This window comes from Nipponia nippon, unplaced genomic scaffold (genome assembly GCF_047370975.1).
Source record: "Nipponia nippon isolate SJK-2023a ecotype South Korea unplaced genomic scaffold, ASM4737097v1 scaffold_9, whole genome shotgun sequence".
Lineage (NCBI taxonomy): Eukaryota > Metazoa > Chordata > Aves > Pelecaniformes > Threskiornithidae > Nipponia > Nipponia nippon.
Genome location: NW_028262413.1, coordinates 28,681,146 through 28,700,512, shown reverse-complemented (window position 1 = coordinate 28,700,512; position 19,367 = coordinate 28,681,146). Strand labels below are relative to the sequence as shown.

The 19,367-nt window shown below is 35.6% G+C and overlaps 1 protein-coding gene across 2 annotated transcripts in view; it reads right to left on the bottom strand.

Moving 5' to 3' along the window:
* The window catches only part of SCAPER (S-phase cyclin A associated protein in the ER), a 168,592-nt gene that overhangs the window by 106,267 nt on the left and 42,958 nt on the right, over window positions 1–19,367 (bottom strand). The window contains exons 9-20 of one of the 2 annotated variants that reach the window (XM_087744780.1): window positions 18,347–18,609; window positions 17,649–17,891; window positions 15,909–16,079; window positions 15,337–15,412; window positions 14,755–14,872; window positions 14,320–14,431; window positions 13,706–13,846; window positions 10,710–10,865; window positions 7,343–7,485; window positions 3,452–3,533; window positions 1,927–2,079; window positions 650–757 (exon numbers count right to left, since the gene is read on the bottom strand). In XM_087744780.1, coding sequence (XP_087600906.1) covers window positions 650–757; window positions 1,927–2,079; window positions 3,452–3,533; window positions 7,343–7,485; window positions 10,710–10,865; window positions 13,706–13,846; window positions 14,320–14,431; window positions 14,755–14,872; window positions 15,337–15,412; window positions 15,909–16,079; window positions 17,649–17,891; window positions 18,347–18,609 — 1,766 coding nt within the window. The remainder of the gene's footprint in view (window positions 1–649; window positions 758–1,926; window positions 2,080–3,451; window positions 3,534–7,342; window positions 7,486–10,709; window positions 10,866–13,705; window positions 13,847–14,319; window positions 14,432–14,754; window positions 14,873–15,336; window positions 15,413–15,908; window positions 16,080–17,648; window positions 17,892–18,346; window positions 18,610–19,367) is intronic. The other variant, XM_087744781.1, reaches the window with a different exon arrangement.

The following is a 19,367-nucleotide window of genomic DNA, read 5'->3' as shown; positions in this document are numbered from 1 at the left end:
GCAGCAGCAACGAGAAATTAAATCAGACAACTATTCAGAAGTCTTTTCTTCAAAACAGCATAGTTTCTTGAGTTAGTATAAAATGTCCTCTATGCTTCCTAAAAATCACCCTAAGTGACAATTGTTCTAAAGAAGCTACTGAAAAACTAATTATTGTTCTTTCTAGCAATGCTAATACTTGCAAAGCATTTCCAGTCTTACATTTTAAAGTAATTTAGCACTACAATTTTCAGCGTTATTGGCCTTGATGCATAGGATAGCACATCTGATAACCTAAAAAAGGGCTAAGGTATGTAAAGCAACAGGAAGGAACAAAAACAGCAAAGCAAAATACAGACACCTGCAGATTTTTATGATGAAAAGATAAATACAGTGAGATGAAAACCAACTTTGGATTAATAGAAAAACAATTAGTCACATTTTACACACAAACTATTTCAAATGGCAATTGCTTGAGGTATTTGAATCCACTGTTTCTTTTGTTCCTTTTCATTGGTAGCCTATATTCAAAAAGGCACTGTTATTCCCATGCTAACACAAATATTCTTGTTCAATTCCTTCATAAGAATTTTCAAGACTTTCTTAGGCTACTCAGCTGGATGGCATTTAAAACTACAAGTAATATAGAAAAAAATATTACAAAACTTACCACTTCTTCATCTGAAAGCTCTCGTCCTTGTATACTACTGTTTTCTCTCACAGCTTGTTGGTGTTTTTTCCCTTTAATGTGGCTGAAAAGGTATACTTCTGATGAAATCTGTAATGACAATGACTTAATAGTAATTTTTTTCTCAATAATTCCATAATTTATAAATAACAGTATTTTAAATATAATATATGCCAATTTGTACTTTATTCCTCAACCTAATTTACGTAAACATCTTTTATGCTGCACTTAAGAGTAAATTACATAATGATTTGCTAGCCAGCAATACAATAAGAGATTAAAAAAAAATCTTGGCTTCTCATATCATTTTGACTTCAATCCAACTTCCTATATTGGACTTTCATTCTGAAACACATGATCAGTGAATATACAAGCCTCCGGTCTGCTGAACCCGAGTTTCTGTTCCAGCACTGCCTGAACTGATCCCATGCAATCTTGTTTAATTCAGCAATTAAAGAAAAATAATGCTTAGTAGGATATAAGGCTTTATTCAATAATGCTTAGCCTTTGCAAATCAGTAAACCCAGTTATCAAAAAGAACAGATCTCCCTGCTTCCTACTCAGTGACTGTATGGCTTCCTCTTCTCCACCATTCCTGGGACATATGGAACGGTGGACACAAGAAGAGATACCCTGTTGAGATTGGAGGTCTGCCTAGCAAAGTACTTCGCTTCCAACAGTGACCAAAAAATAAGATACCTAATGAAAAGTAAAAGAAGAAACAAAGCGAACACTAATTCTTCCCTTCAACACTTTTAAGCCTCCAACCAAACTCAGTTCAAGAACTTCTTGAGCTTGATGTCGTTTCTCTGTATCTAGTGAGCTTCAGTGAATTTCAATCCAACGAAACTTGTCCAATCATCCCCTGAACTCACATTAAATTCAAATATCCACAGGATCTCATAACATGTTCACAGCTCAGCTACCTGCTATGTAAAGAACCACATTCTTTACTTTAACTCTAGCTTTTAACTACCTTCATTTGATGCTCCTGAATTCTTGCTTTTCTTAGAAGAGATAGCTAATAACTGAGTACTGTCCACACTCTCCATTCTATCTACAACTCTACAGTTCTTTCAAATCTTCCCTAAACCACCTGATCTATAGACAGAAGAATCCAAAATAAGGTGCACTTTACAAGAGCAGAGCAGGGACACAGTAGACGTGCAGTACTCTCATCTGTGAATGAAGCATAATTTGTAGCTTCAAGGCCTAAGTTGGCCTTGCAATTCTGACAGTATTCCCTCTATCCAACTTACCATTACATTGCATAATGAGCACTGTTTTTTTCGTTCGTATGGTGTAAGTTTTGGTGCATAATCAGTATTAGCATGTCTTCCACTACTTAATTCAGCTGCTTTCTCTTTCCTTTGTTCAATTTGTTCCATGTGCCTTCTAATACTTTCATCATGCTGAATGGAAAATAATCAAAGCAACAAAGAAAAAAAACATTGAATTACAGTGAATGGAATTAAACTGTGCAACGAAATATTGGGAATTACCAAATATCATACAGTTAGGATGAACTTCTGTTAAACAGAAACTATTTTTTACTTCTGAAAGGCATTAGGAGTCACCACACATCACAGACATTTTAACGTTATGCTATGACTTGAAAATCAATCAGCACTATTTTTGTTTTATAGGTGATTATCAATTAATAATCTGTTGCAAATTCTTCTGTAAATTTTTTTGTTACATTTAACATCTCAGTTCCGGTTTTGTTCTTAATGAAACACTCTAGTACAGAACACAAGTTCAACTTTCAGTTCTACAAATATGTAACTTATGTAATGCTGTTTTCACTGACATATGAAATCATAAAGTACAAATTAAAGTAAAATAAATTACTTTTTATTTATCCACAGTAGTGGGCACAGTTCATGGGATTCTTTCGGAGGGTTTTCATACCTAACCCTCATGAGAATGGAACAAACTCTCAACTACTGTTTAAAATCAGAGGCTGGGGTATGAACCTGTATTTAATAACAAAACTGCATTTTACAGTACAAGTAAATGTAGCTATGGTGCTTCAGACTGGGATCAGAGCAAAGAATAACACTGAAATGAAAAATTACTTGTACATATACATAAGCCATCCTACAATAAAAATTTACATAATTTATCATTAATTGACACTTTAATACATAGTTCCACCTCAGAACCTTAAAAATATAATTTATCATTTTAGAAGCCTTTACATCTCTTCAAAAATAGTGGGTATCTCTTCAAAACTTCTGATACGTTGGTTCTCCACTGGACAGTCAATTCAGCTGAACAGGTGAACTACAAGGGGCTTGATCCTTATGCCTCTTTTATGAAATAACTGGAGCCCTTCATGAAACAAAAGGAAATAGCATGCCACACTTGACGGCATCAATTTCAATACCTTTAGACAGCACCTTGTGTGACTGTTTGGTGAACTGTCTTCATTAAACAGTGTGAGAGTTTTTACATATTGATTTTCCTCACGATTTAATTCAAAATTACTTTGACTTCTCTCAGAAAGTACTGGCTTTCTTGTTCTCATGTTCGCAGCTTTGAAATTAATGAGTTCCATAGAGCTCAGTCCTGTTCTTTCCAAACTACATAGTGTATGTTACACAGAAAGGTCCTCCTCTTAATGCAAAAGTCTAAATAAAAATCTCTTCTAAAATGATGTAATTCAGGACACTTGTACAGTGCACTGTAACATCTTCACCAAATAAGATATACATACAGAAAATAATTTTGAGGAAATTCTATACTGTTGATGTATTTTTCAACTAAAGTATCCTTTTATACCTTCAGTTGAATCTTCTTCTGTAGTTCTTCCATGGCTTCTTGTTGAGCTGCAGTAAGAGCTGCCAACCTCTCTTCTCGATCTCTAACCAAAAGATAATAAACATAGGGAAAACTTGTAATAAATTAGTCAATATTGTGCATGCTTTACATTATGTTTGAAATGGAGAACAAGGACCTCAAAAAAAATGGAGCTGAAGATGGCTCAGCAGAAAAGACAGACAACAAAAAGCCACTTAGTTAAGAGAGAGACAGATGCTGTAATTTCCATGATTTAATGAAGGCAGACACTTGAACCTTTGTAGCAGAACCTGGATTATACCTTAGTCTAAACCAGAGCAATGATAGTCAACACGATGCTACAAAATAGTGATGACCATGATACCCTGCCACCATCAGGATTCTTCAGCCAATGGCTATAGTCAGTGAACCAAAGGGGAGGAGTACAATGGTAAATCGAAGAAAAATCATGCTGCAATGAGGGCCGTGCGTTTTATAAAAATGATGATCAATGGAAGTACATAACTGCAGTCAGGACCTATTTTGCTCACTGAACCTGTCTGCCCTACCAATGTCTGCCCTTCCAAAAACTGAATCATGCCTCAAACTGCAGTTGTCCTCTTCACTTTTAGCAACTCTCCTTCCCCTCCCCAGCAAAGTGCCAAAGCACAGATGTCTTGCATGCAGATGTCAGTAGAAGCCTGTAAATCCCCTAAGCATGATGCTATTGAAGAGATTAAGATTTTTTTTTTTTCTAAGAAGAAGAGGTATAACCTGACCTGTTACTACAACTATTAAGCAGAAACATGCAGGTAACAGTTTCATCAGAACAACTTACTAGTGATCAGTAAGCCAAGGGAGCTATTAAACCCTAAAAAGGAAGAAAGTCAGCTACCCATGCTGTTTGTACAAAAAGAATTGGGATGGGAGAGAAACACTTCTCTGGGAAGTCTGGCAGCTGTGAAGGGCCAAAAGAAGTAACGAAAGCTTTGAGTAAAACTGAGCAATGAAGAAGTCATTCAAAGCCATTAGCCATCTTTCTAAAAGGCACTCTAAAATTAAAGCAGTTTGAGTGACAAAACTAGAAAGGATAACATGAAGAATATTATTCAAACTGCAGTGGTTTTTGTTTTGTGTGGCTTTCTGTTTGTTTTTCTTAAACAGAAAACTCGGAGAAAACAAAGTCATTTCGGTAAAAGTAGAAGGCTCATATAAAGTAACATTTTAAAACAAAATGCCACAGAAAATATATATAAAAGCAGATAGGAAAGGAGACGGGGGAGGAAGCAAGTCTAACGATAAACACTACACACAATTGTTCTTTCAGAATGTATAAGTGAACTCTTCCAATTACCATGGGCATGGAGGGGGGAGTGAGGAAGAGATGATGGATGAGAAGCATTAGGTAGTTTATGTGCTATCTCCCCCGAGGTATATAAAGAAAGACTGAACTACAGTCTTTGTTTTTGTTTTAAAGAGCTCCTGACTCACACCATGAGCTGAAACAAATCACAACTAACACATGACCTAAACCCAAAAGCTTGTTTTAGCTATTTCTTTCAGTATGCATTTTTAAATACTTGTTTAATCCTACAAACTATGACAAATTAATATCATTGCATACTTTGGATTAATAATATTTGAAACAAAATTCTAAAGTTTCAATTTATAGAGCACTAATATTGTTCCTGTACAAGTCCTTCTGAAAAGCATGCTTTTTACATGATGAGGTTACATTACACAGTTTTATGATTTCTATTGACAAGAACAAAATTTTCCATATTATGGATTTCAACTCTCTGGAATATAAAATACTCTGAAATTACATCTAAAACCTTACCGGAATCAAGTTAATGTACCATAAGGGCAGAGGGGCTTTTAAAGTCAGTTTTAAGTACACTATTCCTTTCAGAGAGACGCTTTAATCACCACCAGATGCACATGAAGAAACTTTAAGCAGATATCCCAAAAATTACTCATTCCAGCAAGTATTAAATCTTCAGGATAAGAGTCAAATCCTAGCAGCAGGAAAAAAACCCCAACAAAATAAAACACCAAATGATACCCCGAGGTTCCACCGAAACACACCGAAGTCCAAGACAGAAGGGACAGTACAGCCAGCTTCCTGTCAAGCTCAGCTCTCCCTTAACTTCTAAACCAGGACACTTTGAATCCTCCTCTAATTCTACTATGTTAGAGAAACCTCAGAACAGTTATTAAGGAGATGCAATGACTCTGAGGCCACTCTGACATAACAGAATCGCCAGATTGTAGGGCACCACACATACATTCTTTCCTACTCTTTCCCAAAATTATCAAAAAAAAAAAAGAAAAGAAAAATATCTCTCTTGTATAATCAGCATCTGGCAAAGAAAAACAAATGCAAGCACGGTACTGCAATATCAAGTACAAAGCATCTGAAAACCGAGTGCTATAGTAGCAAAAATAGAGGAAATTTGCTGAAACACAGTACTAACAGAAGGCAAGTGGAAACTGCTGTTCTTTACATGTCGTAATGAAATAAATGGTGCAACGAAGGAAAGTGGCAGATTCAAAACTGATTGAACAAAAAGAGCAAAGAATTACATGCCTTGAGCCTTTAGACAAGTTCTAACCGTAGAAGACCTCAGAAGGCAAAGATATCAATGGGACAATTATCTCACATTTGCTTACTGGGAGGGTTTCCTCAAATTTCAGAAAGATGTAGAAGCCTTACACATGCAGTGTCTATCTTCCCAAAACAGCATAACCAAAATTCTCCCTGTTAGTTCTAATCTTCTTCAAGTGCCAGTGAATGAGAATAAGATACTGAAAGATCCCTTCCAACTCACTCTCTCTCATTGTGACTTTGGCTCAATATATTGAGGAAAGGTCCATGAAGTCCTAGGCAAGGCCATAGATCCTATCCACAATTCATTAAACATCTAATTGAAAGCTGACTCTCTTTATGATGTCAAGCTAGAATTACTCGTGACTTTGGAAGATGAAAGAAGGTGATCAATACATTTCTGAATATTTTACTTGGAGAGAAAAAAAAAAACAACTCTTCATGACAACTTTGAAGAAAACTAGCCGTGACAATAAAAATGTTTGAAGAACCATTAGTGAACACTTCTTGTCAAAGGAAAAATGTAACTTCAATTCACGTTTTATGGAATGCTTGTGGCAGCAGAACTGTAGGGAAAGAGGGAATAACAGGAGGTGAATACAAATAGAATTTGGCAAATTAAACAATAGCAGAAAGCAGTTTTCCTGCATCAGACTTGAAAGTAAATCTCTCTCACATACTGCAACGCCACACAACATTCATTCTCTGTGCACTGCATGTTTGGCTCAAAAGAAAGAGAGAAGAGCCCGCATGAAAACCCCTTTACAAACTTCTGATTATGGGCAAAAACATAAACTAAGTAGTCTGTGGGCAGCAGAATTAACGAAGCCCGATTTTCTGGCTTTGTGCTTCACAAATGTTATCTCTGGCATCTACAAAAAGGTGCCAATTGATGCCAGTAAATCCAAAAGTTACTGGAGAGTGGAGGAAATGGGGAACATGGGGACATTAATCTTGCTTCCTTTGAAAACTAAGCTAAAATATGAAAAAGGCAAATTATTAAAAGGTCTTGTTAGCAATAAAATTAAGATTAATATAATAAAAATAAAGCCTTGCATGTTATATTGTGCATGTATCTAAGGAATACAAAAATCTATGACAGAATTTATGATTACTCACCTGATTTCTTCTTTCAAACCATTCATCAAGAATATTTATTAACGTTACTTTTTAAAATACTAAGCCTGAAGAGCTAAGAAGGTACTGTTGTTGTTACAGAGAAGCTGCAGTTGCTGGAAAGGATAATGGTGAAGGGCAGGGAACCAACAAAATAATTATAAAGTTACCTGGCCCTCTCCCGTGCAGCATCTTCCCGTGCTTTTTCTTTCTCTTGCCTCTGCTGTTCAATCCGTGCTTCTTGTTCTTTCCTCTTCATCAGCAGCTCCTCAACTCGGGCTTGCCGTTCTGCTTCTAGTGCTCTTTTGCGCTCCTAGTCACAGAAAAGTAAATTCTAACTTTTCTTTTAGGAAAAAAACAAAAACGAATTAACAGAAACTGTATTTCAACATCTGCTTATAGAATTTTATCTTACTTTCATGATGGAGTAAGAACTGTGTTTTTATCAGATAAAGGAATAATACGCAAATACGAGTATGTTCAGAAGCTTGAACATAAGAGTTCATACAACTGTACTTACATTAAGCTACACATTAATTGGCCATATATTTTGCTCATCCTGAAAAAGTCTACCCACTACAAAAGCTTATCAAACTAGTTCATTAATGAGAGTATTTGAAAACATTTTAAACATACCACAGGATACAGGTGATGTAGAAATAACATATGCTCCTATGGAATATTAATATTTAAATTATGATTCTGAAACTATATGAATGATGTTATAAAACAAAATGGATTTTGACTATTTTTGCACGATCACTGAATATATGATTCCTCTCTCACTACTCAATTTTTACTTTTTTCTGACTAATTGAGAAACTATACATGGTATTGTAAACCTTTCTGACAGAATGGCTATACTTCTATCAGCCACAAATGTAAAAATAAAGCATGTTTGAAACCTTATATTTAAATAAGACATTTATGAGTAGACATGAAGTTGGTGAGTTTTACTAAGAGGAAATGTGATTATTTGGTTTAGCTGAAAGTCTGGGGAGAAATGGATTTTTAATGTGTTCTTCAAATCCTTATCTTGCTGAAAAATTAGTCTGTTTTGTATGACAGGATAAATGAAAAATAGGTATTTAAATACATTTTTAAAATATACTCCTTGCCACAAACTCCAGCACTGTAAAAGCACATCACTGTACTAGCAAATAAATTTTCTTCCTTTTGGGAGACAGTAGATTTCATTAGCGCAGACCAAAACTTGCTGGAATGATGAACATTTTTACATGGTTAGATGAAGGCTCTGCATTCTTAAATATTGGCTTTACAAAAATGTAGACATATTAAAAGCAGAAAACATTAACCTTATAGTTTATTGAAGAAACAAAGAACTACAAAAATAAGTAAACTTTTTTTGTTTCACGTACAGCATTTTATATTAGTGAATGTGATGTTAATTGTCTTCATCTCCACAGGCAATATAGCCTGGTGACGGATAATCAAAACTGTGGCTTTCACAGTAACCATAGTCTTTCTTGCATAAAGTTTCAGTAACAGCATTGCACGAATACATTAATTTCCTTCTTAAGAAAATAAAGACAAGACATTGCATACTTTACTATAACTGTACTATTAAATCAACAAGAATGCAAACTGTCTTATACAATATACCCAGTGCATCATTAAAACAAATACTAGTTCTGCTGGAGATTCCTTACAAAGACCTTTAAGGTGGCACTTGAAAACCAACCAGTATAGCTTGTACATTTTGAATTAGGTACCAGTGCTACTAAATGGAAAAGCAAGTGAAAGCTGAAAAAAAATTTGTAGTAGATCCTGTAATTCAGAAGTTAAAGTAAGCTTGATGGAAGGAAGGGTTTAAAGGTGAATCTGCAGAATTTGGTGTCAGGAGGAAGCAAGTAGATTTTATTGAATGGACCTGAGAAATACTTGAGGTTGACATTGTTCAGGTAGATAAACAGAAGCAGCCCAGTTTCCATAGATACTGGAATTTTACACCATTTTCAGAATCCTTGTGATTTTAAATGATGTACAGTAAAAGTCCATCACTGTTAGAATAAATGTAAAGTAGTTATGTTTCATAGTGTTGTATTCTTCCAGTGTTTGAGGAGTTCTTGCATAAAGTTGAATTCATACTTATAGGCCAAAACTCTCATGGTTCGTTTCAGTTCATTGAAATGGAATTATTTGTTTGTAGTTATACTAACTGCTAAAAAAGTTATACTGGGAGTGGGTCCAGCTCCATAACAGTGCAGGAAAAGCTCTCCTGTGAGGGGAATGCACATTGTTTTGTAGAGGACAGCAGGGGAAGCTACAGGATACCTCAAACTATAGGGCTTTGCTCAAATGTTAAGCGACTTGCTGTGCTTTTTCCATGCACAAGAAGCATCAGCTTGATCCTTGGTCTGGCAGAAAAGACATGGAGAGAACAGTGTGGTCATGAAGTGGAATTTAATACTGAAAGTCTGTCTGCAGTGGTTGTTCTAGTTCAACTCCCAGCTTAAGAACAGCCTAATACCTACGCAACCCAGGAAAGGACTAAAAAAAAAAAAGGTAGAGACAAGAAAGTTAAAAACACCCAAAATCCCAGAAAGGGACTCCAGAAAAGCTGCATTCTAGAATAAGGGAGTATGAGTAACTACAAAAAAACAGGATCACTGAGATCAGATTTTTATAAACAATCTGGAAGGGTACTTTTCCCTGATAACACAATCAACCCTTGGAAATCCAGAAACTTTTATTAATATATTCTCTCAAAAAGAGTTTTATCCAGCACTTTTGGAGTACCTTCTGTCTCAGAAATGGCTTCTGAGCCACTGAAGTCAGTAAAATGCACCATTTTTCAACAAGGAGGTAGAATCAGCTGCTAATGTTAAGTATTAAGCTCTTGAAGCTAAGTACTAAGAAGCTGGATTCACAGGTGATCTACAGTTGTGGTGATCGGAGGCATGTATAGAGAGGAAGGAGGAGTTTACATAAGAAAACTTATGTTTCAGATTCTAACATAGAGAACAGTGTCAAAAAAGTGGATGCATGAGGCTGGGAAAACTTAGTACTGGAATGTTGTATTAAAATAAACCAACAAAAAAAAACCAAAAACAAAAACAAAAACAAAAAACCAACCCACATGAGGATTCCAGGAACACAAACACATTTGCATTGTGGTTTTCACTGATCCTGTAAAAAGTATGATAATTATGACAGTAGGCATATGAGATAAGAAATATTTTTTTGTTTCCTCTCTTGAAGTTTTAAGTGTTACCAAAACATAAGGCTTTTCTTATAATGGACTAACAAAGATTTTTTAAAAAAAAAAAAAAAAAAAAGGCAGCTTAAGACAGGCATGAATCATCTACCCAGCATCTGTAATACTTCTGCTGTAGCAACTTTTAAGACTTACCTTTCTTGCTCTTACTGATGAAACATTATAAAGGAGAAACATATTAGAGAATACTTTTCTGAAGTTGAACAAAGGAGGTAAGACAGAAAGCAACAAAAACTGCAGAGCCAAAATGAAACAAATCTGTATTTCATTGTCCCCCTGCAACTACAGATATATTATACCTGAACTGCTTCATCACGTGCTTGTTTTTCCTCTTGTCTTCGTTGACGCTCTTCTTGTAATTCATTTAAGCGTTGTTCATATTCTTTTAGTTTATTCAACACATCATGACGTTTGTTCTGAGCTTCTAAGGTGTTTATAAATGCAATTTCATTTACCTGCAAATAATAAGAAAGTGTAAGAAAACACATCTGAGAAGTTGAAATAAGTTTCATTCTCAGTGAATTCCATCCATTTGTTAATTATCCATTTGATAATTAATCTGATGGGACATTTCTACAGAATGGGTTGAAAAACTACCAAGTGGAGAATAAGGCTTTGGTTTTTTGTTGTTTTTGCTTGTTTGTTTTGGGTTTTGGCTTTTTAAATTTTTTTTAAATAAAACCAGGATAACCCGTGAAATATAAAAGAGAGGAATTGAATTGTATCAGATAAACAAGAAACTTTGGCTAAATACCAGGAAAATCTTCCCAGTCTTCTCAGCCATGAGACTTCATTAGTCTCTTCTCTCATTCACAAAATGTGGAATGCTAAGCCCCAGCTGGATAAATCAGTAAAATACATAAGTGCTAGTAGAATCCAAAAGGTCTTTTGATCTAACTTTAAATACATGGGTACTTACTAAATAAAAAAGTGAAACTATACATACTATGAATAAAAAAAACAAACAAGCTCATTGTCTTAATATTTCTGATCAGTATAGCCTATTTCACAAACATTTTTTTTTTCAACCACAGGACAGTGCAATACACAACAACAATAAAAAAATAATATGAAAAGGCTAACTTAAAAGTACTTTACTGTGTATACTAAAAATATCAAAGAATATGCTTTTCTAGTACTTAGGTTCATGAAGGCAATCAATATTTTGTCCTCACTACAAGGCTGCTAAACAAAATTTTTGTCAACTTCTAGCTTTTAAATGCAAATGCTTTAGAAATTTATATGGATAGGAAAAAAAAAATCAAACTCTTATTTAACTTAACTTTGATATAACAACATCAAAATTTTAGAACCAAAGTTATTGAGGAAGATCATAAAAATTTATCAGCTATAAACCATACTCAAATCTATGATGGAAACAGAAATTCATTTGCTGTACTCAAAGTTCATGCTCTGTCTGAATCCACAAAAGAAATGAGTAAAGAGAAGATACATGGACAGACAACAACAGATCACATAAAGGGTGGTAGGATATTTTTGTTGCTTTGTTTACTGACTAGAGCCCATTTACAGAATGGATTTCACAGTTCAGTAAACAAGTAAGCACTGGGAATTCAGCTAACCAATTGGGCAGCAACAGTTACCATGGTCTTCAGCTATATTACGCATCAGCTATTTCTCTAAAGCCTTCTGGCCCAATTAACCTTTATTTCCAGAACACAAGAACCTCAAGAGGCAGCATATCTTACACATTTAAACACACACAATACTTGAAGCATCTGCTTAGCTGGGGAATTATGGCAACTGTGATTTAGTTAATATGATTATAGAAGTCACACTGGTGTAATGAAATAATAATGAAGGTATGTTAGACTGATCTGGAAACGATTTTAATCCAAGAGACAGAAATGGTGACTAAGTAAAAAAGCTAAATCAATTTTGTTGTGCTTACCTTAAATAATATGGATTAACAGCTGTATCAGTCACAGCTGGGATACATATAATGTAATATTTTAGTTTGAAGGAGATGCATGTATCTTTACTTGGGAAAAAACAGTCTTTAAAACAAAATATTTCACTTATGTTGTGCTGGTTTATGTTGTGCTGGTTTTGGCTAGGATAGAGTTAAGCATCTTCATGGTAGCTAGTATGGGGCTATGTTTTGGATTTGTGCTGAAAACGGTGTTGATAATACAGGGATGTTTTGGTTATTTCTGAGCAGTGCTTACACAGAGTCAAGGCCTTTTCTGCTTCTCACCCCACCCCACCAGCGAGGAGGCTGAGGGTGCACAAGAAGTTGGGAGGGGACACGGCTGGGACAGCTGACCCCACCTGACCAAAGGGATATCCCACACCATATGACATCACGCTCAGCAATAAAACTAGAGAGGGAGGTTGGCGGGGAGGGCCGCTGCTCAGGGACTGGCTGGGCATTGGTTGGTTGATGGTGAGAAATTGTTTTCATTTGCATCACTCGTCTTTCTTGGGTTTTATTTCTCTCTCTTTGTTATTTTCCTTTCCCTTACAACTTATTATTATAACTTTTTTTTTGATTATTTAACTGTTTTTATCTCAGCCCACGAGTTTTCTCACTTTTACACTTCCGATTCTCTCCCTCATCCCACCGGGGCATAGCAGGGAATGAGTGAGCGGCTGTGTGGTACTTAGTTGCCAGCTGGGGTTAAACCACAACAATGTTTATCAAAGCAATATGAATAAGGTAAACCAAAAAGCATTCATCTAGTGCTCGTCTTATGAAATTACATATTAAAGTAGAAGAGCACTAAACAAAATACTTATTTTAGAATAATTGCCATGTGCTAACTGTAGGTTTCTGTTTATTTCCAACCGTTTAACAATATTAGTGGTACAAAACACAGCAATAGAACTGTTGCTTAAGCACACAGAATGCTGGATCTAGAACAGATGTTTAACAAAGGAGAAGAGCAATGAGCTCTCCCCACTTCTCTACATGCTGGAAAGCAGAGTATTGATAATCAGATCTTTTGCTCCTTCCAGGAGGACTAGTTATCACCAAAAATGCTGCCATACTCTGTGAGGAACAAAAGCAGCAAGACAACTATCAGCTCTTTATTTCAACCCGTTTTTATTCCAGTCCAACCCACCATGTCGTCCAATAACAGCTAATTGATTTTAAATTCATGTTAGAGAGAAATTCTCCGTTTTAGAGATCAGCATTTGTCCGCTTCACAGTTCACACGTGTTCATATTTAACTTGCACCATCCTTCACAACCTACTCATAAGCACTCTGTGGTACAAAACATACAGAAGCATAACTATTAAATAGTTCCCATTTAAAACAAAATAACTTACCTTAGCTTCTTCCTCTTGTGCTTTTTTCACAATTGCTTGTAGCTGCACTTCACGTTTAAATTCTGCATGGAGTAATTTCTCCTCCATCATCCTGCGTCTTTGATCTAATAATTCTTCCTTCCATTTCCGTACATCTTTCTCCTACATAAAACGAGCAAATTCATTACTAATACAGTAACTAAAAATAGGACCTCAATTTTCCTTAGAATTTTCTAATATTTGAAGCTTTATTTACAATAATAAAGCACTCTGATGCCCTACACAAAGCCTGCATTACATTTATTTCAAATTACACTGATTTGCTAACTGCTTCAGTTTGATGAGTTTTAGCATTTATGTTGGATACATGCAACACATTTCTACTTTTATCATGCCTTCCCTGAATCTGAGTCAGTATAGTATGTCAGCAACACTCTCACAGAAGTTCATAATTTGAAATAATGCTTTCTTTAGTATCTGTGATGCACGAGTCATCTGTGAAAATTATGTGAACTCAGACTCAGAGGAAAATTTCATTTCACTGATAGTTTTAATCTCTAACGTTTCTAGATTGTGTGGGAAAAAGCTTTTCTGAAAGACAGCAGACCGGCTCCTTTGTATTACAGAAAGCTTACCCTCTCCATCAATTTTTGAAGCTTCAGTGTCTTTTCTTCACGTAACTTTTCTCTCAGCTGTTGAGCTTTCATTTGTTTCTCTTCATGTTTCTTTTTGGATTCTGCTATTGTTCTTTTAATAAAAAACAAAGCAGAGCAAAAGCAAGTGTGACAACATTAACTGACAGTGTTGCAAACATTTCTATGTCATTTTCAGTAAGAGAAAACAAACAGGCCACCGGAGGGCAATTAGTTCCCATAAATGTAAATACTGTTCTTCTAGTCTTCAAATCTTTGTTTACTGGACAATGCAGCACGAACCTAGTTCATTATGAAAACAATATACTGATTTCACCCACAGACTTAAAGAAAGTAGATTTATGAACAGTGTCATGCAGCCATGAGTTTGGTTGCTTGTTTTCACTGACTGATCAAGACAGGTAACAATTCTAAAACCTTTTGCGTGATGGTGATGACAGTTTCTCATGCATGTGTATTCCATGCCCGGGTGGACGTGCAGGCTCTTCTTCCACTCTGTCTCCCCAAGAATTACTCTGGCGCCATGATTCACGAGCTGTACATAAAGAAAACAGAGACTTAGATAATTTAAACACACTTTTCTGGGAGAAGTGCAATTAACGAGGCTTAGTTCCTCTTGAAGTTCTCTCTCAAATGGGTTCTCTTGAGCCTAAGTAAGGCACAAACACAGACTGAGGCATCGCTAATCCCTGTGCATTTTCAATGCTTAATGATTTTATTACACTTTTATCCAAATGTTAAGATAAAAACAGGATAATAAATTTTAAAATTCTAATAGAGAGACAGGAGAAGAGAGCTGAAGAACAAAGAGACACAGAGGTAGTTTGAACACACAAGTCCATCTTTCTTAAGGAAATAACATAAAAAATAACATAAATTGGAATAATATTTAGCTCTTAGGAGGATCTTCTGAAACCTTAACTAGCCATGAGTAAAATGGGCGTTTTTCAAAATTTTGCTGTCATTTCAACGTAAGCCCAGTAAAATATGAAAATTTACCTTCATAATCTGCCAGAACATCATTCCAGTCCATAGACATACCGCAGAAAGATATGCTTCCGTTGCCCATACTAGCCTGAAATTTAATATGATCCAGACAATAAAAACATAACCCTTAATGTGCAGGTGTACATGCATTAAACAGTGCCAACTCAGTGATATTCAGCAATGTTTCCAAGCTAAACTAGCCATCTCAAAGACAGAGGCTGTTCCTGCTGTTTCTGACAGCAGAAATGGAGACTTCTGCTTCATCTAGAGTAGCTCCTGTGTGGTAGCAATGAAAATAACAAGTCCCAGCTCTCCCAGTTTCGCACACAGAAATAGGCAGCAGGACAATGACTGCAACATCAGAGGACTTTGTACCACTCAGCAGCACTGTGCTGCCAAGTTTAGTAAGACTAAATATACCTTAGACAGTATGGTATAATTATTACATGACACTGTTTTCTTTATCTGCATGTAAAACAGGTTACATTAATGCAAAAATGAACACTAAGAAATTCTACATTCATAGCCTGCTGACATCAAATACAGCTTGAAGTTGGGCACTTTAAAATAAATTGAACACTCACAGAGAAATCGCTATCATTGTCAGTCTCAATATTAATGTCATTGTTTTCCTCTGCTTCAATCTCTCTAGTTAATTGCTCTTCTTCTGCAATAGCACTAGCAATGGCTTCTTCATTTGCCTTTTCCAGGCGATCTGCTAACTCTTCTTTCTTAGCAAGGACTTCTGCCATAGACTGTAGGAAACATGAAACCAGGAAAAAAACCCAAACAAATCAGTAGGAGGCACAAAAAAGTGGTTTCCATATAGTTAATATGAATTATATGATATTTTGTTCAACTTCTAATTACTTGTAGTTCCTTTACTGCTATACTTTGTGAAGGTAACTGAAATATAAACCCCACTAAAACTGTTAGCAACTATTAACTCATTTAATAGCTACGTGAAACACTTATGAAATTAATTATTCACATCATTCCAAAACATATTACACAAACACTGTCATTAAAAGCAACGAAGGCAGTTCTTCTCTAATTATTCTTTTAAATACCTCGTCTTAGGGACTAAGCAACGCATACTCTGAAACATTAATGGCATGCCCTGCAGTTATCTCCAGAAAAGGAATCGTGCTCCAAAGTATTATTTAAAGATGAAAATGGATCTGCAGATGAACTGTATCTGGAAACTTTACCATAGTTAATGCAATGGAATCTCAGGCTATACTTGTTTTTCAACATGAATCACAAGATAGTTAGGCAAGAATGTAAGCCAGAATATGCTGACTGATTGTCTTCTCCTTCTCTAATGTCCAGTATTAACTGGTTCATTTCCACTCTGGTTACCAAACAATGTGCCACAACACACAAATCGGTGTTCAAAGCATTCTAATCAGTAGTAGTAAAATCCTCACAGGAGACACAGATCCCACCGAACTGTCAGCAACTTGAACTGTTAATAATTGAGAATCTGAAACAATGTTAGTGAATGAGATGCTAGAAATCAGCTCTAAAAACAAACATACAGATGCTCGACTTGGAAATTACCTAACAGGAGTCCAGTTTGTAAAAGATGTTAAAGGGAAAGCGATTTACAGGAAAACTTCTGCAAATCAGAATTTTAATCTAGTTTCTGAAAACAAAACAAAACAAAACCTAACCTGAAAGTATAACCTGGCTTTTACGTGGCATTACTGCAATTCTCCACGCAGGGAATCCCAGTAAAGCACACACACCTTAAAACCTGCAGAATTCTACAGACTAGAAAGGACATTCTTCTGGGGAAGCCACATAAAAACAGAATATTGACTTCACATTTGTTGCTTAAGGATGGTATTCGTCCAAATTGCTAGTTGTACAGGACGACCCAAGAGAGCAGTTCAGCTACTCTTAAAAGGCAGAGGTCTACATTTGTTTCTAACAGAATTTTGATATCCCATGTGTTTCCAGTTTGAATAATTAGCAAAACTGGAATAAGAATTTAATGAGAGTCTGACTTTAAATGATTGATAGTAGAAGGAAATGAAAAATTATGGCAAACATATATGTAAAAAAAGTAATGAGAGCACAGATGTCTCTATTCCAAATAATGCATTTATATCTTTCTAGTTTAAGTTCAGAAACTTTACCGGAATTAAATCCTACCATGAAAAGTATCTGTGCAACAAATTCCTTTTTTTTCCAGTAAGTACCTTATAGACTTTTCCACAATTTCTACAGCAGGCTAACAATAAACACTCCACAACACAGAATGAGAAAATTAAGGCTTATATTTATTTTTTACTCAGAAATCTTATAAGATTTCTTACCAATCTGGCAGCACTCACATTTGAAATATCTGAGGGATCCATTTCAGTCTCAGTTTTAGCTTTTTCTGTTTGATGCCCATCTATAGTATCAGTGATCAGGGAGGAAGCTTCACTAATCTGCAGAGTTTTTGAAGTACAGTCAGTATTTGTGAGAACTGGAGGCATCTCAGAAACTGTTTGTAAGGAATCTTCTTGCAATGGTGTGCCAGTGCTCCCATTGTCTTCCGAGGCGTGTGCTGTGAACTAACAAGAGGCATTTGTAAAATTAACAAAATGTAACACACTGATTTTTAAAGTCACTAGTGTCAAAAGGATTTTAACAAAATACCTGGCAACCCTTACAATGAGTGATGCAAATAACCACTTATATTTCAGTTGCTCATAACCTTGTGAAAGTTGGATCTTTCTATGGCAAATCTTCTATGTAAGAGATGTGCCTAATGCTGAGTTTTTGGAAAACATGGGAAACCTGTCCACAGTGTTGTAAAATACAGGGTTCATCTCGTGATTTTTAACTTGCCTATTTGTGCCAACATCTTAATGCATTTCCATAAATGTAACAGAAATAGCCATTATTTTTAAATCCTCTTCCAATCCGGTTAGTGAATAAAACCTCTAGACAACACTACCTTTAGAAAATGCTGTAAAGAAAAAGCTGCAAGATTTAATGTTACAAAGTGGTTCAAAATTGTACTGACCTGACTCATTTCAGTAAGAAGACCTTCAGATTGATGTAAAGGATCTTTCTGTACAAGCTCCGTGCTTTTCAATGCACCACTGTCAGTGAGTGAACTCTCACGCTTATTCTCTGATGGTGGTGAAATGACATTTTCTTTGTCACTGTCACCTTTGGACTTTAGCGATTCTGCAGCTACAGGAGGTTTTGTTGCCAAAGCTGTGGATCGAGATCGAACAGGCCTTCCACGCTGAACTGTCTCCCAGCCCTCTGCATCCTTTCGATCTACATTAAAAAAAAAAACAACAAACACACCCCATTCTAAGAAAGGTAGACTTATAAATTGAAGTATTATAAACAATTATTTTATTACAGTATCACACAAGTTGTGTGATAAACATGTTCTCTTTAAAAATCAATTTTAAAAAAAATCAATTAAATATTCTTTAGCAGAGCTTTTTATTCTTCAGGGAGTGCTATCAGTTTAGCACTAAACAACTCTATTCATGGGACCAGTTCTGTTACTTCAAGAAGCTAAGCTACTCGTACACAAAACCACGTGAAAAATGGCAACATGTACTTAAGCTTTTCATGCCTACATTGCTGTTTCACAAGATGGTAAAGCACAACAAAGCAACCACACTCTTGTTCTTCTTTGTAGCAACAGTAACGTTAGAGGTCTTTTGTGAAAGTGCAAATCTCTGCAAGTAGAGATGTAATTGCATGTCTTAGCGCGGAAAGTATGGTCCAGAATGCGGCTTACTACTCTTCCAGAAATATTTTCTTTAATTTTTCCATTTGTTTCATTCTGATAATAGAAGTACACTAACCAGTATCAGCTTTCGGAAAATTTCTTTTCCTGGATTCCAGGAAATAGCAAAATATTGCTACAGTGGGACTGCAAATTGAAGGAGAAAATAGAAGAGCAGTCTACTTCCATTTACTTTGATGACTAAATAGCTGTTAAATACAACTTGCTGATCAACATTTCTGATATCTAATCTTGGTACATACCTGAAAAGCCTTCAAAGTTACAGTTGTCT